Consider the following 23,408-nt stretch of genomic DNA (forward strand, 5'->3'; position numbering starts at 1 on the left):
GCGCCATTAGCCTTAAATAGCTTGTATATAAAGAGTCACTTCTATCGCCACAATCTCCAGATGTCTCATCAAGAACGATGTATACAAGGATGTATTAAAAGTTAAGTATATTCCAAAGATACGTATTTTCTTTATCACATTCATTAAGTCTCCTGTTTCAGACCTCACTCCATCCTTCGTGAGTTAGCGCGTGCATCTTGGCCGCCTCTTTCAATTAGTGTGCGTAGTGTTGGCAAGTCTGCCGACACTACAGCTATCCTGAGTGAAAGTGAAGAAGAATTAAATGATCTGCTGAACGGAATGAACAGTCTAATGAGTACACAGTATGGTTTGAGAGTAAATCGGAGAAAGGCGAAGGTAATGAGAAGTAGTAGAAATGAGAACAGCGAGAAACTCAACATCAGGATTGAAGTTAAGTCAATGAAGTTAAGGAATTCTGCTACCTAGGCAGTAAAATAACCAATGACGGACGGAGCAAGGAGGACATCAAAAGCAGACTCGCTATGGCAAAAAAGGCATTTCTGGCCAACAGAAGTCTACTAATATCAAATACCGGCCTTAATTTGAGGAAGAAATTTCTGGGGATGTACGTCTGGAGTACAGTATTGTATGGTAGTGAAACATGGACTGTGGGAAAACCGGAACAGAAGAGAATCGAAGCATTTGAGATGTGGTGCTATAGACGGATGTTGAAAATTAGGTGGACTGATAAGGTAAGGAATGAGGAGGTTCTATGCAGAATCGGAGAGGAAAGGAATATGTGGAAAACACTGATAAGGAGAAGGGACAGGATGATAGGACATCTGCTAAGACATGAGGGAATGACTTCCATGGTACTAGAGGGAGCTGTAGAGGGCAAAAACTGTAGAGGAAGACAGAGATTGGAATACGTCAAGCAAATAATTGAGGACGTAGGTTGCAATTGCTACTCTGAGATGAAGAGGTTAGCACAGGAAAGAAATTCGTGGCGGGCCGCATCAAACCAGTCAGTAGACTGATGACAAAAAAAAAAAAGTACTGAATAGAATTGAGGAGACAAGAAATTTCTGACACAGCTTCACCAAAAGAAGGGATCGGTTGGTAGGACACATTCTGAGATATCGAGGGATCTACAGTTTAGTAATTGAGCGTAGCGTGGGGTTAAATATCGTAGAGGGAGACCAGGAGATGAATATAGTAAGCAGATTCAGAAGGATGTAGGTTGCAGTAGTTATTCGGAGATAAAGAGGATCGGACAGGGTAGAGTAGCATGGAGGGCTGCATCAAACCAGTCCTCAGACTGAAGATCACTAGAACAACAACACTGACATTTCTTGCAAATAAACTACTTGTATGGTAACGCGGTCTTCTGTTCCCGATGGCGTTGATTCCACCAGTCTCCAAACCATCGAAGTGGTTGATTTCGGTGGTCGCTCTCGTACCTCACCGTCAGGGTGACTAATTTCGATGTGTGTTTCCATCCAAACGCCGTAACTCGCGCTCTAGCAGCTAGGCGGCTACCGGCGGAATACAAACTACAATCATTGTAGTAAGGCGTCCGCCACTGGTAGCTGAGTGGTCAGAGCGACGGAATGTCATACCTAACGGCCTGGGTTCGATTTCCGGCTGGGTCGGAGATTTTCTCCGCTCAGGGACTGGGTGTTGTCTTGTCCTTATCATCATCATTTCACCCCATCAACAAAGAAGTCGCCGAAGTGGTATCAACTCGAAAGACTTGCACCAGCAGAACGGTCTACCCGACGGGAGGCCCTAACCACACAGGATTTATATTGTAGTAAGGTAAAAAATGTCCATGAGATGATAGTGACGGGAATACCCGCCATGGATACTCACTGAGATCAAGCACCTCAATAGTAAGAGGCAAGGGGAGACACCGCAATCAAGTACTCCAATGGTGAGGGAGCAAGAAATCAAACAACCCGACAGGAACAGAAAACTATTACATCCCCGTCGTTGTTTGCCGGATCACACTAAATGTAGTTTCTAACCAGACACTGAATCGACTAACTATATTTTACTGTACCATCAAATTTTCACCACTAAATTTCGAACACAAAAGTTTACATTTACATCGTAAATGAAATATAGAATCAAATGCGTCTAAGGGGAACTGCAGATATAGGCACAACAGCTATTTGTTGATTACAGAACCACCTGTCGCGAAAGGAAAACAATACTTTGATACGCAATACGAATAGGGCTTTCCAATTTGAAAGTGCAAAGTTGATCCCGCCCACGCAGGAATGGTGGATTGTAGGTGGCCAGTTTTAGTACAGGCAGATGTCCTCTTCACCAATATTACCTTTTCACCTAGAACATCTTTTTTTCGTACGTTACGTCGCTGTCTAGATATTTAGTTCTCTCTAGTTAAAACAGACACCCTGTATATCGCAAAGGTGATTCTATCGAAAAAGCTGAATATCATTTTCAGCACCAACGAAAGTTCTGTGGGGCTGAAAATGTTCGCTAGGACAAGAATGCAGCCACTCAACTCCCAGACAATTTTGTCTACTTACGTGTTTTTCTACATTTTTGTACTGCTTGAGTACTTGTTTCATATATCCTGTACGATGTAATGGTGTACCGAGACTACTCCACAGCTATTTGAATTAGCATTTAGCGCTGATGCAGACGTGTGCTCGGCAGTTGCAGAGACACCTCCGGGTCAACGTTCGCTATGGCGACGTGCAGTGGCGTTCATGGACCTGGACTTGCTGCGAAGCGGTGCCTACCTGAACGTTATGGTGGGCACGGCTGCCATGGTGACGGCCACCATCAACTACGCCCTGCTGCTGCCCTTCTACCTGCAGCGGGTCGTTGGGCTGACGCGTTCAGACACGGCGCTCGTCATCACCATGAGGGCGATCGGCGACTGCGTGGCGCGGTTCGGCGTCAACTACTTCACGGACCGGTTCCACGTCCGGCCGCGCATTACCTTCCTCCTCGGATCTGTTTTCAGTGCAATTACTCGCTCAGGTGAGTCCAATCGCAACTTCATATGTACTAACTAAACATTCGTCACAGCCACAATTCCGGTACCACGTTTTTGACTTCATTGCTGTATGGTGTGGCAGGTGGCAGTTGACGCTAAATAACGAAAAGTGTGAGGTGATCCACATGAGTTCCAAAAGAATTCCGTTGGAATTCGTTTACTCGATAAATAGTACAATTCTCAAGGCTGTCAATTCAACTAAGTACCTGGGTGTTAAAATTACGAACAACTTCAGTTGGAAAGACCACATAGATGATATTGTGGGGAAGTCGAGCCAAAGGTTGCGTTTCATAGGTAGGACACTTAGAAGATGCAACAAGTCCACTAGAGAGACAGCTTACACTACACTCGTTCGTCCTCTGTTAGAATATTGCTGCGCGGTGTGGGATCCTTACCAGGTGGGATTGACGGAGGACATCGAAAGGGTGCAAAAAAGAGCAGCTCGTTTTGTATTATCACGTAGTAGGGGAGAGAGTGTGGCAGATATGATACGCGAATTGGGATGGAAGTCACTAAAGCATAGACGTTTTTCGTCGCGGCGAGATCTACTTACGAAATTTCAGTCACCAACTTTCTCTTCCGAATGCGAAAATATTTTGTTGAGCCCAACCTACATAGGTAGAAATGATCATCAAAATAAAATAAGAGAAATCAGATCTCGAACAGAAAGGTTTAGGTGTTCGTTTTTCCCGCGCGCTGTTCGGGAGTGGAATGGTAGAGAGATAGTATGATTGTGGTTCGACGAACCCTCTGCCAAGCACTTAAATGTGAATTGCAGAGTAGTCATGTAGATCGTAATATTTTCAGCATACCCCACGGATGGTCAGGCATGGTTTTGATGGACACTTCTTTTTAGAATTACAATACGTATAACAGGACAAAATGTGTGCCATTACTTCGCAACTAGCGCAGTATTGTGTAGATTACACGAAGTGTCAGTGAAGTCTCTGTCCCTCAGCTCAAAATGTTGTCTTGTACACTGCCTGACACTTGCTAAGCAGGAGAGTGATGTCCTGGAAGAGTACTTTGGGGACTGAATTCTGGCTCTGGGGTACCCAGAGGCCACTGGCATGGGCCTCGATTGGCCGCCATATTGTCCGAATCTGAACATATACGACTCCTTTTTGTGGGTCTATATTGAAAACAAAGTTTACAGCAATAACCCTAAAACCACTGCTGAGCTGAAAACAACCATCCAGGAGGTCATCGACCACATCGATGTTCCGACACTTCTGCGGGTCACGCAGAATTTCGCTATTCGCCTGCACCACATCACCGCCAATGATGGTAGGCGTATCGAATATGGCATAACCTAGATCCGAATAACTGTAGTGACGTTTATACGTTGAATAAAGTGCGTGCACGTTATAGTTTGTAACTAACATACGTAACTATCCGTATATTTCAGTAATTGTCACCCTGTATTGCGAGGTGCCGGGGCTAGCAGTGTATTCAACACTAAATTCTTCTAGAATCTAAATATGTAAATGATGCTCTAAGCCCCCCCCCCCTATTCTAACTCCGACTTTTGCTGTTGCACATGGCTTAAAAAGATACGCGAACTGACTGTAATCAACGCTGCAAGTGGAGTAGAAAAGAGTTTGGCACCTGCAATAATTTAATTTGATAAATAAGTTAAATAAAGGAAGGTTTCATTAACGTAGTGAGAAATGATAGGGTTGCTCTACCGATTAACAGAATGAAAGTTCTGTCCAAAATAACAATATAATTTATTAAGACTAAACACAAAATAATAAACAAAAACACATGCAACATTTACAATACATCAAATTGGCTCAAATTGGATACTCAAACAAACGCTGTGAAGGTGAAGTTGTCCCTAAACTAGATTTTGACGTTTATGACGAAGTGGTATGTGGAGCCAATTCCTTGCCACTCAAATCTTAAGAGAGACACACAGCTAACCCAACATTAATTGCTGCTACATTAGTGACAACTCGGACAATGAACACTGAAGATAGAGCAAAGTTAGAAAAGACGAACAGGCGCGCTCTGCTGAGCTCTGATTATCGCCTAGCAAAAATGCCTGCTTTGCCTGTGCTGCGGACGTACATTACCAAGCTGTCTTCTTAGCTGTAAGGACACGATCTGGCGTACTGGAAGTGATGGCTGGTTGCTTCGACGTCCCGTCATGGTGATGATAATGTCGCGAGTATAGCCCGAAACAAATTGTCCTGGTCTGGTTGTTCCAGACTAAAGACTTCCTATCAATACAAATGCGCCTCTGAGGGAGACGAAGAAGGCTCCCCACACAATCACTGACGGTACAGTGATTGATTTTCACAAGCGAAGTCACACAGTAACTCCGATACAGTCAAGTTTAGTCAAAACTGCCCAAGACAGACAACATAGGCCGCTGGTACGCAGAACGCTCAATTGCCAACTGTACACGGAAAGTTACGTTGAAGTCGAAACTTCAGCAACTTCGTTAAACAGTTACAATCAAATAAAAGTATATTAGACAGCCAACGGAAGGCAGGCTGTCCAGAGCAGCGAGTGCTCAGTGTTGTAACCTACTCCGACTGAAAGGTGAGAGCCGACTGCCCACAAGAGCACCCGTACAAACCGAACACAGAACATTCCCGCCCCCACGACAGTGGCCGTGGTTAAACGTTCCAATCAGCAACTCGAAAACTGGCGGAAAATTCCACTCTATTGCTGGAGCACTACCATTCCACCAATGGAGATTCTTGGCGCCAATTTCTGCGCCAATTTTGCTACGTCACGTAGCTATGCCCTGAGCAAGCCAATCACAGTTACGATTTTGCAGAAAGCGCGGGAATTTGCCCGCCACAACTGCCTGGGTACACAAGTCATTCCCACGCCTCGCTGGTAGCCCGCCAGAAAGTGTTTTTGCTAAGTTTCTGCGAAGTAACGGAACCTCTAGCCCAGCCGCTACTTCAGGCCCCTCCGAGCGTGTCTGCCGCTATTCTACAATGTCGGCGTCTGGAAAGCATTCACTCCGCCTCCCTCACACCCGTAGGCTTACCCTTTCAAGATCAGCAGAGCCCGCCTGTCACCGGACCACCCGGGTGACGACAGACGCTGCGTGGGAAGCCCGCGTGTGAAGGAATAGCAACTTTTCACTGCATGCAATGAGAGAGGAAAATCGTAAGACAGAAATATGAGAGGGGGCTCATGCCACCTCTCAGCATCTTCACGCAAGGTACTATCACAGTACAACAGTATTGCAGGGGCGCTATTCTCGATCATGTTCGTCTGTTCACAGATGCGGTGGTTCAAGACTTCGGGATTATGCACGACAATGCCCGCCCGCACGGGACCATTGAGGTGTCAGACACGCTGGAAAGTGAAAATATGGAATGGTCTGAGTACTCCCCGGACCCTAGAGCATGCTTGGCTGCTCTTGGTAGACGTATTTCCCAACGAACACCCCGTCCCCACACTGTGAAAAAAGTGAAAACCGCCTTGACAAAGGAATAGGTTAACAGCCTGGATAAATAACAGGTGCAAATGCTCATTACTAGCCGTGGAGGACATACTTCGTAATAACAGTCTTATAGCGATCCATATAAACATTATTTATGTTCATCTTTCTTACCATGAGGTGAAATATGAACCATTTTTCGATATAAATACACCACCCCACCTGTATTAGTATGTACTGTGTCCATAAGTGCCTCTGAATATTCTTGTCGAACAGTTTCTCTGTTTAGCAAATGTCAAAGTCTGAACATAGAAGTACCTACGTATAAAAGCTGTGTATCCAACGTATCTGTATAGGCGCCGTAGTGCCTTACACAGATACCTATGCGTCTCCATGTGCTACACTGAAGAGCCAAAGAAACTGGTACACCTGCCTAATATCGTGTAGGGTCCCCGTGAACGCACAGAAGTGCCACAACACGACGTGGTATGGACTCTACTAATGTCTGAATTACTGCTGGGGGGAACGGACACCATGAATCCGGAACGGCTGTCCATAAATCCGTAACAGTACGACTTGGTGGCGATCTCTTCACGTTGCAAGGCATACCAGATACGTTCAATAATGTTAGTGTCTGGGGAGTCTGGGGAGTTTGGTGACCAGCGGAAATGTTTAAACTCATAACAGTGTTTCTGGAGCCACTCTGTAGCAATTCTGGGCGTGTGGCGTGTCCCAACAGTTGGAATGAACAATGAACATGAATGGGTGCAGGTGATCAGACAGGATGCTTACATATCGTGTCACCTGTCAGATTCGTATCTAGACATATCAGTGGTCGCTTATCACTCGAACTGCACATGCCCCACACCATTACAGAGCCTCCACCAGCTCTAATAGTCCCCTGCTGACATGCAGGAACCATGGATTCGTGAAAGTGTCTCCATACCCGTACACGTCCGTCCGCACGATAAAATTTGAAAAGAAACTCGTCCGACCAAGCAAAGTGTTTAGAGTCATCAACAATCAGTTGTTGGTGTTGACGGGCCCAAGCAAGGTGTAATACTGTGTCGTTCAGTGATCAAGGGTACAATTTGCGGAAGGGTTGCACTTCAGTCACGTTGAACGATTTCCTTCAGTCGTCGTTGGTCCCGTTCTTGCAGATAATTTTTCCGGCCACAGCGATGTCGTAGATTTGATGTTTTACCGCATTCCCGATATGCACGGTACACTCCTGAAATGGTCGTACGGGAAATTCCCCACTTCATCTCTGCCTCAGAGATTGTGTGTCCCATCGCTCGTGCACCGATTATAGCACCACGTTCAAACTCTCTAATATCTTGATAACCTGCCATTGTAGCAGCAATAATCGGTCTAACAACTGCGCCAGATGCTTGTTGTCTTATATAGGCGTTGCTGACCGCAGCGCTGTATTCTGCCTGTTTACATATCTCTGTATTTGAATACGCATGCCTGTACCAGTTTCTTTGGCGCTTCTGCGTATTTCACCCCTGCATAGCACATTAGGACATAGGCTTCGAAATGCTCAACATTTTCGCCTAATTTTACGTCATTCTTGTATCGATGTCGATCCATATGTGACTTGACCGTTCCGCGCAGTGATGAGATCCACTGTTCTTGGTGACCATTTTAGTTAGGCTGGAAATGTTGCTGAGCAGTTCCCAATGCAGAGTAATGAAATTTCGGTAATACATTTGTCTCGGTAACATTTGAAAGTGATCAACATTGCAAGATCGCAGAATAATGTACAAGCGAGATACACCATTGAAAATGTGAAATGCTGCTGTAACCGGCAGAATGTTGAAAGCATGCATGCCAACGTGCATGCATTGTATTGTGCAGGTGCCGACGTGAGTTTGTGGGATGGTGTTTCATGCCTGCTACTCTTGGTTGGTCAATACAGGGACCGTTAATTCTATTCGTGAATGCCGCTAGAGTTGTCGGCCGATGATGTCCCACATGTGCTCTATTGGAAACAGGCTAAGACAACACGTCAACACACTGTATAGCATGTTGGGTTATAACAGTGGTGTGTGGGCGAGCGTTATCCTGTTGGAAAACACCACTGGGATGCTGCTCATCAGTGACAGCACAACAGGTCCAATCACCAGAATGACGTACGGTTTTACAGTCAGGGTGTATGGGATGACCACGAAAATGCTCTTCCTGTTACACGAAATCTGGTACCAGACCATAACTCCAGGTATAGATCCAGCGTGAGTAGCACGCAAACAGGCCATCTGTTGGCCTCCTCATAACCAACACATGGCTATCACTGACACCGAGAAAGAAACAGTTTTCACCAGAAAACACGAGACCTCCACCCTGCCATCCAATGAGCTCCCGCCTTGACACCAGTGCAGTCGCAGACAGTGGTGGTTTGAGGTTAGTGGAGTTCACGGTGCAGGGCGTCTGAGTCGGAGTTGTCCTTGAAGGAACCGGTTTGTAACAGTTCATAGCCTGACTTTGGTGCCAACTGTTGTTCGGTTTGCTGCTGCGGATGCAGTACGATGCGACAAAGTCAATCGCCGAATACGGTCGTCTCCTCTCTCGTTAGTGCCACATGGCTGTCCGAATTCCGGTCTTCTTGCAGCCATATATTCCCGTGACCACCGCTGCCAGCAGTCATGTACAGTGGCTACAATCCTGCGAGGACTTTCTGCAAAGTTGTAGAAGGAACATCAAGTTCCTCGTAGCACTGTTACACGACGTCGTTCAAACTCAAAGGTGTGTCGATAATGGCATCTTTGTCGCGTTAAAGGCGTTTTCGACTAACATCAGTTCACCACTTCCAGCCTGAAAAGTGACTACCGCTGACAATTGTTGCAGCGTGCATTTAAGGCAAACCTGATTTGCATCCTCATAGTGTCGCTACTAGCCCAATTCCAACGCGACGGTGCGAAATTTATATAGACATCCTCTTTCAGATGTAGAAATACGCCTTCTAACTTTGCTTTATGTCGCACAACTCCTTGGTGTTGCGAGTTTTTTTCTCAGTGGACTTAGCTCTCTTGCCTAAGAGCTGCCTCATATTGAGCCACAACATAAGAACCAACGAGGGTTTTCCGCTTTTGTCTTGCGTTGGATACCACTTACTTTCCAGTACATGTGTTTTTAAGTATATTTCGATTCGAGTCTTATATTCAGCAGGATCTAGACAATAATCACTGCTAATGCTACTGCTGTTTCTTCTTCTTCTTCATCTTCTTCTTTGTCTTCTTCCATACAGGATATAAAAGTTACATAATTCTCAACAAGCTGTATCTCAATCTCATGGTATCTGGACAGGAAATGCGATTACTACGTCTTCCATGTTTTATACGCCCACTTGGTACTTATGGATATAGGAAGATATAAGGAAGGGAGGGGACAGTCTATGAGAAACAGACATTCCATGTAAAACATGAAAATCAGCCGATAGTTCCATGATAAAACGAAGTGTGGCAGCTCTGTCTAAAACTTTATACTCTCGCTAATGGCAGGATTTGTCAGAATGTTTGCATGTAAACAGTGGTAAGTCCAAAGACAGAGATGCCAACAATAGTAACCCATGCAGTGTTCGTATCTGAAGAGTGACTTTCATGGATGATTTTTGCGAATCTGAGGATGATGCGGGTAACTAAGACTCAAATAACGCTCCTGAATTTGTTCCTGAACGCAAATGCCTTTCAAAGGTTATTACTAAGCAGGTAAATGTGAGTATTTATTGAAGCAAGTAAACAGTATTATTTCCCTTACAGTGTTGTGTACGTGAAAAATGTGGCAGGATTATAGGAGAAATGTTAAGGGTTACCCTTAACATTGTTTGCGTGCATCATGCTGAATCGTAGATTAATCTTTGAGGCTGTTATAATCTACAATTGGAAAAATTGTTAATGAAAGTCTTGAGTACTAAACACTGAAACATTTTAGAACCTTTAAATTTGTATCTTAGAGAGATTCCGAAGTAAAGCTTCGTTAATTCGCCCAGTAAGTAAACAGTGGTAAGTCATGCTGACCCATACTGAGCGCACTAAGTTTGCAAACAAAGAATCTTAAGTACTCATCGACGAATTTATAAGAATAACATTGTGGGTAGAATTTACCATTTTGAAAATATGTCGTTACTGTACATACATTTGAAAGCAATATCTTATCTCAATGAGAGGACTCATTTTGCTTGTACCCGAAATATCGTTTTTATGAGATTTTATTGAAACCTTAATGTATAATTTCCTAAAAAACCCAACTCGTCGCTTAGCTTTGCTTGCAGTCGATGTCTTCATATCTGAATCTTCAACACACCGCCAATTTACAAAAACAGCCATTTCTCGCAAGACTTCCATTCAGCTCTACAAGACGGAAGGTCTCACAGAAGCCATAAGGATTCTCGAGGTACATTTATTTTTCTAAATATCAGGACTGCTTCTCTAATACTTTTATGTATTTTGAAAGCAAAACTATCGTCATTTAATAACGCCTGATTCAATAATTTCTTCGCATTCTAATCAGCAGTTTACAAGCGAGGTGTTGTGAAACGATAATCTTATAGTCTCCACAATTAGTTGGTCGCACATTCATTTATAATGTGGAGATATGTCCATAGTCACTCGCAGCTCTCACATCGAAGCATGGATGAAACTGGGAAAGCGTCATTACCACTGTAAACTTAAAAGCTGTGACCCATGTCAACTGTTGTATGTTTAAACGTGTAGTAAGTTTGCCTCCGTTTTGCTGAGTAATGGTAAGCAACTTTACTCTTGGCTATGTCAAATTAACACACGCTGTGTGAAAATTACATTGAATTATGAGAAGTAATTTCCATGTGATAAGAACATTTTTCTTCGTGTTGATGTCATGTGTTTCTGTTAGAAAGCTGTAGTCTGTCGGAACAGTGAAGAGCGAGCAGCGTTTGATGTGAGGGAAGATCCTTCCCGACAGAACCCTTTTTATAGCCAACTGGATGACTGAGAATATGTTTACCGTGTAGTGCAGCGTGTGGTGATTTACGTAGATGATTATGTCGATGCGCGTTCCTTGCGTTAGTTGTACTGGTTACTGATTTCTTTACTCCGTGACACGTTAACACATTTAACGAAAAATAAACGCTACCAGCCGTGTCTGAGCACTGCACTACTACTCAAGCTGCAGGCCACCCTAAATTAGGAAACGTCAAAATCAGGTGAAATTTGCGGCATGCGTTTGCGGTGATGAGAGATGCGCATGGTCAGCTTTATTTCAGCTCAGGCGCACATCACGGGCGACAGTAGCGGCATCTACAAGCGCTGTATTAAGGGGGAACAGGCGTCCGTGTGGACGTACTGGAATTATTCTTTCATGCTGTTGTTTTGCGAAAGCAGCTACAGTATGCCTCGTAGAAGACAGAGAGCGTCTTTCGATCATGTTTTGGAGTTCGACTGGGGAAGAATAGTTGCCTATAGCGGATTGTCCTTCAGAGTAATCGGTGATCGTGCAGGACGGAACGAAGCAACTGTGCAAGAGGTAAGGACGGACCTAAGGACCGATTGCACCCACCTCTTTGTACATATGCCAGTGATGGATCGCTCAGCCACATCACGAACCATATGACAACAATTTCGGCCTGTTACACAACAAGCAGTTCCGCGCGTACCGTTTCACGTCGTTTGCTGCAGAGGGGCTTTCATTGCTGCGTTTACCACTGAGTAGCCGGCAAAGGCGCGATGAACGACTCACATGAACAACCAAATGAAACGACGCTGTCTTTACCGTCGAATCCAGATTTTGGCCGCGCGGAGTGGCCGCGCAGTTTGAGGTGCCATATCACGGATTGCGCGGCCCCTCCCACCGGAGGTTAGAGTCCTGCCTCGGGCATGGTTGCGTGTGTTGTTCTTAGCGTAAGTTAGTTTAAGTAGTATGTAAGTCTAGGGACCGACGACCTCAGTTGCTTGGTTCCCTTAGGAATTCACACACATTTGAACATTTCAAAATTAGAGTCTGAAGACACCCCAGTGAGAGACAGCTGAACTGTTGCCTTATGCACCGCCATATTGGTCCTGGGCACAGTATTATGGTTTGGAGTGGTTTTGGATACCACTCTCGCACCCCACTAGTACGCACTGGCAGTACATCTCTGAAGTGTTGGAGCCTTTTGTCCTCCCATACCTTCAGAGCTTGCCGACGGCCACACTGCAACAAGATGATGCGTGACCACGCGTGACACACAGTGTTAAAGACTTCTTCGTTGCCCATCAGACTGCATTGCTGCCTTGGCCTCGCTGTTCTCCATTCTCTCACTGATCGAAATCGCTGGTCTATGACTGCGGAACTACTAACCCGGGATACACCAGTCGCTGCTACACTAAATCATTTGGCAATATGTGGAAGCAGCATGAACTGCTATACCCCAACAACTTAGTTTAAGTAGTATGTAAGTCTAGGGACCGACGACCTCAGTTGCTTGGTTCCCTTAGGAATTCACACACATTTGAACATTTCAAAATTATAGTCTGAAGACACCCCAGTGAGAGACAGCTGAACTGTTGCCTTATGCACCGCCATATTGGTTTTCTCTGATTCAATGCTGATGCCTGTAGCAGCGCTTATAGCCGGCACTGGCTGCAAAACTCAGTAGTGAATTCATTATCTTCCTCAATGCACAGGAGCTGTATTTTCAATGACGTGCTCTTTCTACAATGTGTTATCTACCGTATCATTTGGGCTGTGGTATCTGCGCTCCTTGTTGCATTTTGGATGGCCTGCAGCGTATTTACAGGGTGTTTCAAAAATGACCGGTATACTTGAAACGGCAATAAAAACTAAACGAACAGCGATAGAAATACACCGTTTGTTGCAATATGCTTGGGACAACAGTACGTTTTCAGGCGGACAAACTTTCGAAATTACAGTAGTTACAATTTTCAACAACAGATGGCGCTGCAAGTGATGTGAAAGATATAGAAGACAACGCAGTCTGTGGGTGCGCCATTCTGTACGTCGTCTTTCTGCTGTAAGCGTGTGCTGTTCACAACGTGCAAGTGTGCTATAGACAACATGGTTTATTCCTTAGAACAGAGGATTTTTCTGGTGTTGGAATTCCACCGCCTAGAACACAGTGTTGTTGCAACAAGACGAAGTTTTCAACGGAGGTTTAATGTAACCAAAGGACCGAAAAGCGATACAATAAAGGATCTGTTTGAAAAATTTCAACGGACTGGGAACGTGACGGATGAACGTGCTGGAAAGGTAGGGCGACCGCGTACGGCAACCACAGAGGGCAACGCGCAGCTAATGCAGCAGGTGATCCAACAGCAGCCTCGGGTTTCCGTTCGCCGTGTTGCAGCTGCGGTCCAAATGACGCCAACGTCCACGTATCGTCTCATGCGCCAGAGTTTACACCTCTATCCATACAAAATTCAAACGCGGCAACCCCTCAGCGCCGCTACCATTGGTGCACGAGAGACATTCGCTAACGATATAGTGCACAGGATTGATGACGGCGATATGCATGTGGGCAGCATTTGGTTTACTGACGCAGCTTATTTTTACCTGGACGGGTTCGTCAATAAACAGAACTGGCACATATGGGGAACCGAAAAGCCCCATATTGCAGTCCCATCGTCCCTGCATCCTCAAAAAGTACTGGTCTGGGCCGCCATTTCTTCCAAAGGAATCATTGGCCCATTTTTCAGATCCGAAGCGATTACTGCATCACGCTATCTGGACATTCTTCGTGAATTTGTGGCGGTACAAACTGCCTTAGACGACACTGCGAACACCTCGTGGTTTATGCAAGATGGTGCCCGGCCACATCGCACGGCCGACGTCTTTAATTTCCTGAATGAATATTTCGATGATCGTGTGATTGCTTTGGGCTATCCGAAACATACAGGAGGCGGCGTGGATTGGCCTCCCTATTTGCCAGACATGAACCCCTGTGACTTCTTTCTGTGGGGACACGTGAAAGACCAGGTGTACCGCCAGAATCCAGAAACAATTGAACAGCTGAAGCAGTACATCTCATCTGCATGTGAAGCCATTCCGCCAGACACGTTGTCAAAGGTTTCGGGTAATTTCATTCAGAGACTACGCCATATTATTGCTACGCATGGTGGATATGTGGAAAATATCGTACTATAGAGTTTCCCAGACCGCAGCGCCATCTATTGTTGAAAGTTGTAACTACTGTAATTTCGAAAGTTTGTCTGCCTGAAAATGTACTGTTGTCCCAAGCATATTGCAACAAACGATGTATTTCTATCGCTGCTCGTTTAGTTTTTATTGCCGTTTCAAATATACCGGTCATTTTTGAAACACCCTGTAAAAGGGGCGCTGCGGAAGGGCCAGTATACCACTGGGAAACAGGTTGTAGGTATTCCTTACGACGTAGTGGGGTAAAGAGTGGGAAGTAACCAGATCTCAGGCTCGTGTTCAGTTTACCTATCGACTGTGTCAACATTTCATGTCTTTGTGACTATACCCACGAACGTCCAGTAATGAAGATATCCTCGTTTCGCGATTGTGTGATTACCCCTGTTTGCAGGGCTGGCCATGTCTTCATCGTTGGTGATGTTGTGCGTGTGGAGTGCTTTGTGTGGATTCTGTCGGGGCTCTGCTGTTGTCAACACCAACCTCTGCGTCGCAGAAGTCTGCCCTGAAGAGAAGCTGCCAGCTGCCGTCGGACTGAACATGGTGTTCTGCGGTATCATGCTGTTCGCCTTCGGGCCTATTATAGGTAAGCTCGCTGTTCTGCATACACCCTTCGCCTTTTATCACCGAGGGCTGGCCATAATTATTTTGAATAACTGATAGTAACCATTCTTCGCTATACACACTGTTCTATCGGGACCATTCGACAGACTCCTAAATATTCACTTTGCGATTTGTATGTTCATTTTAGGATCCTGTGGGAATGCTTTGCCACAAATACTGACTGTAACTAGTAACTCTGCAGTTTTCCTTTCTTGTGCGTAGCACAAAAGCATGATGACTGTCATCTCTGTGGAGTGGAGAAAAAACAGTCTGATAAGAGGTTTATTTTTTTTTTCAACCCATGATCAGTTGCGAAATTGAAATCACAGTGAAAATCCGATGAAGATTCGTGCAGATGCGTGCACAGTGTCCCTAGTACGCCCACTGACTGCATCAGGTAACACGTTTCAGCTTTCACCGCACAGTTAGCACGTAAAAATACCTAGAACAGTAATGTCTCCTGTTAAATGTAAGGTGACTGCTGAGGGGTTTCGTTTTGATCACAAGCATACCACATAACCTAACTGTCATGGGTTCCCTTCTTGGTGGCAATTCTTGGCTGCATACTGCATATACAGTGAAGACAGTTCTAGAATGTTTTTGATGGATGTATTTGAACACCCACCACACAACCTGGAGCTCGCTCCCCCTGATCTTCATCACTTCGTTAACGTGAACCGCTTGCTATGAGGACAGCGTTTTGGTAAAGACAGCGAGCTGCAAACCAGCGCAGGGAATTGCTGGAAAGCACAGGCGGCTGCGTTCTACGACAAGAGTCCTGGTAAGTTGGTACAACACTATGGCAAATGTCCAAATTGGAGCGGCGACTGTGTAGAGAAGTAGCTGCAAAATGTAGCTAAATGTTGCAAGTAAAACAATTATAATTTCCCTTTTCGCTACCGATCAGAGATTAAAACAAAAGAAGTCCTCGTAATAGTGTCAGAGAAGGGTAAGGTGCACAGAATTCAGTAAAATTTCCTGGATAATCTCCGGTCGCAAACGCACCATTGTGGAGCTACAGCCATAAAAGGACTACCAATCGTTATTCTAAATATATCTCGGCCTGTTCCTTCAGTTCCCCATAAACTTTCTATATCTTTATGGCCATATTTGAATACACCTGATAATAACAACAATCCAAAAAATGCTTTCATTTCCATAATACTCACATGGTTAGTGTAAGTAGCATTAGTTTTATACTTTTCTGAATATTCTGTTGTGATTCTGATTAGTGTGAGTGCAAATATGTGCTATCCTTTCATATGATATCAGCAACTTCCATGATCCAGTTGGTGACATGTTCCGTTTTTCACGAGCTGTACCGATGAGACCAGGCAGGTGAGTGATGATGTTGTGGTTTCTGACTCTGGACCTAGCTGGTGGATAAGTAGACCACTTGGATCGATTTTTACCTCGAAAATATAAACTACTTGACAGCTGGCTATCTCTCTCTACTGAATCATCAGACAATGAATTAATTCAATCAGAAGAAATTTCTTGTTGTGTATTTTCATCGTCACTTACGTTCCCTTCATCACAAGGTTGCAAATCACTTAAAGATTAGATTCTGTGTTTGAATAATTTTCGTCTAATAATAGCTCACAAATTTCTTTTTCAGTGAGACCCCGCTGCAATGTGACAATAAAGCGCCTGAAACACCACAAAATATGTCAGTATATACTGACTAAAAAAAATTCCGTATCTGGAATGGCGGGTCAAATTGGACAGAGGGATGGCACTTACCTCCAAAAATTTCAAGCAGTGAGCTCCCGGTCCCTGGTGCACCTCATAATGTACTGAGATTACACTGGCGCGCGAACTGAAACTTTGCAAGTTCCCATTGTTAGACGGTTTTATTGTTGTCAGCGGGTCCAAAATGACCCACGGTTCCGGTTAAAGGTTAAGTGAGTAGGGTAGGTACGCTAACACTCGCACTTTTTCCTTCTCCGAGAAGTCCATTGTTGTCGGCCGTATGCGCACAGGCAGTGTCGTGTCGCAGAAGAAGTTGGTCACTCGTCAACTTTGAATGCTGTGACCGTCATGTGACGTTGATCTTCGGCAGACATTTAAGTCACATACCACTCAGCACTGACGGTGCGACGTGTGTACAGAGTCACTGATGTGAGATGAAGCGTTTTAGTGAAGAAAGTGGCTACTGTCTTCTTTCCAGAGCTCCTACTTCTACGAAACTTCGTGGGTGGTTCCTCACCTGGAAAGTACTGTACTGAGGACCGCCTCTTCGTTTCTCTGTCATATTGACAAAACCGTGTTTCATCATCTATAATCTTGTAAGTGTCTTTGGCCCGCTCTTTATCGAATTTGTCAAGCATGAAACGCTTCAATCGATTCACCTATGTAATTGACCACCTCTCGGGGAATGTGGCACCCAGCGGGCACATCTCTTGGTTAGGCCTAAATGGTAGTGAATGATGCTGTGCACTGCAGTCAATACAATATTTAGCGTCCCTTGAATGTTACGAATATGAAATAAAGACTATCTTCGATGATTTGCCTCAAAGTATCAATGTTTTCTTTGGTCACTGCTGTTGCTAGGCGACCAGGACAAGGTTCAGCTTCAAGACACTCCTGACCCATTTAAAAATCACGAAACAAATTTCCAACGGTGGCCCTAGAAGTGGCAGATTCACCAAAAATACATGCTAGAGAAGAGTGGTATTCTTCTGCATTTAGCTTAGTTTTCTAGTCACAATAGATCAATGCACGAAAATCACGGCGCGCCAGATTCCTCTCATTCTCTGTCAGACTTAGCGCTGCCAATGTCTTAATTTACCCTCCGCAGCCCGGTTCAAAATTCATCTTTGAGGGACTGCCGCACATACACGCTTCAAGGTTGAGAAACTACGCTGTTTCAGACTTAAATAATGCCATTGCTGTCACACTTCCGACCTTCGATACAGCCCTCCTGTAGCTAATTTAGAGCTACTAATGTCGTTTATCTGGAAATTGTTTCGACCATGATACCACCGCTCCTGACACTAATCAGGTGGTGATAAGACTTACTTGAAACATATCATTAGGGTAACAATGAAATCTTAGATTTGTTGGCAAGATTTTTGCATAGTAGAGAGCATGTGTAAAGGAAATCGCATACCAGACAGTAACGCGATCAGTTATGGAATAGGTTTTCTACAATTCTTGTGAAGAACGTGTGACATAAGAAATCGAAAGAATTCACAGCATCTACTAGGATCATACTAAGTCGGCATACTCCATTCGGAAGTGTAAGAGAGATGCTCGAAAATTTTAAATTGTAAACTTAGCAAGACCTGCGTCATTGTTCTCACGAAGCGTGGGGATCATGATAATCAAAATAGCTCAGAGGCGTCTAGTTCACTGCTTGTTCCTATCTCAATACGCGACTGTAAGAGGATATACAATTTATAATGCAGATACGCCACAACATTGTACAGCGGCTTGGAGCACGTACAAGCTCACTGGACAAATTGCTAGTCACACGCATAGTAAAACAAAAAATGTTCAAATGTGTGTGAAATCTTATGGGACTTAACTGCTAAGGTCATCAGTCCCTAAGCTTACACACTAAACCTAAATTATCCTAAGGACACACACACACACACACACACACACACACACACACACACACACACACACACACACACACACACACTCACTCTTCCCTTCCCCCTGGACCTCTGTAGGTGATTAACTCTGAGGTGACAAGTCATACGATAGCGATCTGTACATATGCACATGGTGGTAGTATCGCGTACACAAGGTATAAATTGGTAGTGAACTGACGAAGCTGTCATTTGTACTCAGATGATTCTTGTGAAGAGATTTACAACGTGATTATGACTGCAGGACGGCAATTAATAAACTTTGAAAGCGGAATGTAGCTGGAGCTAGAAACATGTGACATTCCTTTTCGGAAATCGTTAGGAAATTCAGTATTCTGAGATCCGCCATGTGAAGAGTATGCCGAGAATACCAATTTTCAGGCATTACCTCTCACCACAGACAACGCAGTTGCCAACGGCCTTCACTTAACGACCGAGAGCAGCGGCGTTTGCGTAGAATTGCCAGTGCTAACAGACAAGCAACACTGTGTGAAATACTCGGAGAAATTATTGGGAGACGACGAACGTATCCATTAGGACAATGCGGCGAAATTTGGCGTTAATGGACTATGGCAGCAGACGACCAACGCGAGTGCCTTTGCTAATATGACATCGCCCACAGTGCATCTCCTGGGCTCGTGATCGTATTGGTCGGAGGCTACACGACTGGAAAACCGTGGCCTGATCAGACAGTACCGATTTCAGTTAGTAAGAGTTGATGGTAGTGTTAGGGTGTGGCGCAGACCCCACGAAGCCATGGGCTCGATTTCTCAAGGTTCTATGCAACCTGTTGGTGGCTTCGTAATAATGTGGGCTGTGTCTATATGGAATGGATCGGGTCCTCTGGTCCAATCGAACCGATCATTGACTGTAAATCGTTATGTTCGTCTACTTGGATACCATTTGCCGCCATTCATGGACTTTATTTCGAAACAACGATGTCATGTTTTCGGGGCACAGTTGTTCGCGAATGGTTTGAAGAACAATCTGCGCAATTCGAACGAATGATTTTGCAACCCAGATCGGCCGATGTGCATCACTTCGAACATTTATAGGACATGACTCAGAGTTCAGTTCGTGCACAACATCCTGCACTTTCGTGGTTATAGATGGCTCTAGAAGTAATGCGGCTGATTATTTCTGTTGTGGATATCTCACGAGTTATTGAGTGCATGCCACATCGAGTTGTTGCACCACGCCGGACAGAAGCACAAACAACACGATACCTCAATGTAGTACTGGTACCAGGTGACTGCGTGACTCTGCTATACTGGCTCGAATCATCCTAGTGAAGTGGTATTTACGTGCAAATAGTTCGTATGGAATCAGCTCTAAGATGGATCGACGTGGACATAACAGAATGGCAGAAAAGAACTAGTCTGTTGGAATGTGCCCATCACCATGCCGTGAAAGTAGCTGATCGAATTGTTCATTTATCAACGCGTATTTTCCAACGTGTGTTCAAGGGATGGTGCAAGGCTCGCACCCATGTACCACACCGTAAAAACAATGGTTGTAATAAAATAATTCTAACCATCACGCACTGGGGACAAATATCACGCCTTGTCAGTGACGAAAGGTTTCAAACATCATCTTTGATTTAAAACTTCATTCGCACTGTTGGTCTGTTTCTCAGAAAGTCCTCACAAATAAAGTAATACATTCAATATAATTCTTACCAAGTACTATGAAGGCTAATATCTTTGTTGCAAATTGCTCCGAGGCTTGCATCATTAAGCACAAACATTTGAAAAGTTTTCGGTTTTTGTGTGTAATATATGGCGTAGGGTGGACATCGTATACAGATTGTGTAGGAATCGACAATTCACGTGACTCATCATACTGATTTATTGCTACTTTGTACCAGTTAAGCTAATGTTTCTAAATGTCAGTAACATGATCTCGTACTTGCAGTTGTGACAGAATTCTCCCGATATCCGACTGTATTTTTCCATAAATCGCTTGAATTTTCCTCTGCTGTACGTGACTTGGTACCAGAAGTTACGCTCTGCTTTTAGCAAATGCATAAACGTTTCCAATTTTTCTGGTCGTTATAGCTGCTTCTACAGTCACCGCAATAAGAACTGGAAGAAAAATACTTCCTTACTTTTTCATCATTTTCCTGTTCTCTCTGGTGCCTGCTGTAGACTGATACGAGATAAAATCTATAATTCACCATAGAATTTTCGGTCCCTTTTTATTACCGTTTATTTCATTTTTGTGCAAGCATTTACATATATTCTTATCCTTTTAAAAATCTGTGTTCTAAGTCTGTCTTCTTGTAAAAGACAAACCCAAATTCTTAAAGCAATTAATATTCAGAATCTCTTTTCGTGTTCTAGGTTACATCCGCGACGAGACAGGAGATTATCCGTTGTGTATACATATCCTCACCGGCCTGTTGTTTTTCTGTATGCTGCTCTGGCTTATTGAAGACGTCTTCCACTGGTACCGCCAGAAGAGATGATTGCAATCGTCCATCAATCATCGAGCGTAAATGAACGTTAACCGCAGAATCTCTGTTTCCATTGTTGCCGTCAACAGAACTCTTAGTGCAGCTGGTGGTGGAGATCAGCGAGAGCGTTTGGTGGAGAGACGCTATCCACGTCGTCAGGGCATTATTACGACTGGGAGCAAGACGAAATGTGCAGACAGCACTACTTATTGAAGTACTGCATGTTTATTTTATTATAGCCATTTACTGTAAAGGTAAACAGTTAACGCCAAGGACTCTTAAATATCAACAATGAGATCTCTGCACAAACGTAAATGACAGAACTGGAATATATGTGAAATTCCTGTAGTTTCATAAATATAGTGTATAATATTTGTTCCTGGTAAGTGCAAGAAAGGCGCTCTGAATTTCACACGTTGCGTGATGTGTTATGAGGAGACAGAACTTAATATTAGATCTCATAAAAATTACTTAATGTGTTCGACATATTTTTTTTATCACATGACATTGTATTAATTTTTGGGTATTATGAATGGTACTGTACTATAATTCGAATGAAATAGTGTGAGTTGACCTTCTGTGCCTGTATCTCAAACTGGAAATAAATCACTTTTAGTACAAAACTTTAGTCGAAATTGTCGCTGACGACAATTCGTAAAACAGATGGAGCAGAATTGCAAACAACATGTAAAACGCGTTGTTCTGAGCCGCCTCCTGCTGATTAACCTCATCCACAGAAACAGATACATTCTTCTGCAGCAGTAAAAAACGTATGATTAGCTCTAATCGTAGTATTCAACTCAGCATATGACGAATTAGTAGCATCTGAGAGTGTAGATATCTCCCACATAAGTTTTTCATCAGAATTAAATAATACGTTCTTTCATCATAAGTATGAATGGGTTTCTTTTACTTTCCTATTAGGACAGTAAGTGGCGTAGATACTATGTAACACTGATAGAAAGCAACTGGTCAGATACTACATTAGACTCGTACATCAACATGATAATACAAGCTTTAACGTAAATAGCTGTTCCGGTACTCATTCTTTGTTACGGAATCTGTGTCTCTGATACCACGAAGTTAATACGGTAAATGTGGTCGACTGTGATATAGTTAACATATCGCCTTGTCAGTGGCAGAGACACGGATTTACCGAAGAAGAACAGGTTCACCACTCGATGCCCGTTATCGACGCAACCAACTCTGCACGCGTCCCCAGGAGTTGGGATGCACTGGCAGATGTGATTTCAGGTTGAAGCGGTGGCATCTCTTTCATACTTGACACGTGAGACATTCCTGTCAAAATACGTGTTCACCTAGGCACTGTCGCTGGAACGGTGACTCATAGCTGCAGTGTGGGTCCAGCGCCGAGAGAGATGTTCCAATGCTTCCTAGAATAGCACAGGGTGCATTGTTCCGAGCTATCCTAACGGGACAGCCAATTCGTCACTGAATTTACCCATCAAACTGCTGCTGCTGCTGCTGCCAGTGTGGGAGCACTGTCCGCCCTTTCCTTTTTTCTGCAGGTGAGACTTCCGGCAGCAAAATTATTTTTTACAGATCGCCATATTGCACTGACAGTTAAACCCTGCAAAAGTTGTCTACAGATCATCAAATACGTACAAGACTCACAAGAATAATGGGAGCCAGGAACATATTTACCATTATAACTACCATTAAATATTATCATTGCTGCTGCAGTCTGACAACGATTGATGTACAGGTAATGTCTCCTCTTGATGGCTGTGGCTCTGGAACGAATCTCAGTATGTGAAGCCCACATAATTTTCCTCATAAAAATCTCTCTTGTAACCTCACAGTTATCGATCTACTGAATCTATACATCCCTCAAGATAGTACGCAAACTCATTTTCTCTGGTCGTGCCACAAGATAAACCACAGAAACAATACGCTGCAATATATACACATTTTACACAAACAGTGCTGTAATCTTTTATATCTGTACAGGACCCAAAAAATTACCGTATGCCTACACTCACACGGGCTATATGTCTCGATTCTCCTCATCCCTAGGAAATTATCTGACAAAGTCATCGAATCAGCGCTTCTGGAAGGTGGTGCATCCTGCCAAGATTCTCTCAAACAAGTGTTACAAAGGACAGGCATCCGGAACTGTGTGTGACAATGAATACTGCACCCACAGATGTAATGCTTGGAAAGACATGACCAACGTGGGTTAGTGTACTGTAATCAAAATCACTA

General features: G+C 44.1%; 1 protein-coding gene across 3 annotated transcripts in view; it reads left to right on the forward strand.

Moving 5' to 3' along the window:
- Positions 1–21,715, forward strand: part of LOC126262624 (monocarboxylate transporter 1-like) — a 171,123-nt gene extending 149,408 nt beyond the window's left edge. For all 3 annotated transcript variants that reach the window (XM_049959381.1, XM_049959380.1, XM_049959382.1), the window contains exons 6-8: positions 2,647–2,976; positions 14,920–15,111; positions 21,070–21,715. In XM_049959381.1, coding sequence (XP_049815338.1) covers positions 2,647–2,976; positions 14,920–15,111; positions 21,070–21,194 — 647 coding nt within the window. In that variant the 3' untranslated portion in view covers positions 21,195–21,715. The remainder of the gene's footprint in view (positions 1–2,646; positions 2,977–14,919; positions 15,112–21,069) is intronic.
- Positions 21,716–23,408: the final 1,693 nt, after the last annotated feature.

The sequence above is a fragment of the Schistocerca nitens genome, chromosome 6 (genome assembly GCF_023898315.1).
Source record: "Schistocerca nitens isolate TAMUIC-IGC-003100 chromosome 6, iqSchNite1.1, whole genome shotgun sequence".
NCBI classification, from domain to species: domain Eukaryota; kingdom Metazoa; phylum Arthropoda; class Insecta; order Orthoptera; family Acrididae; genus Schistocerca; species Schistocerca nitens.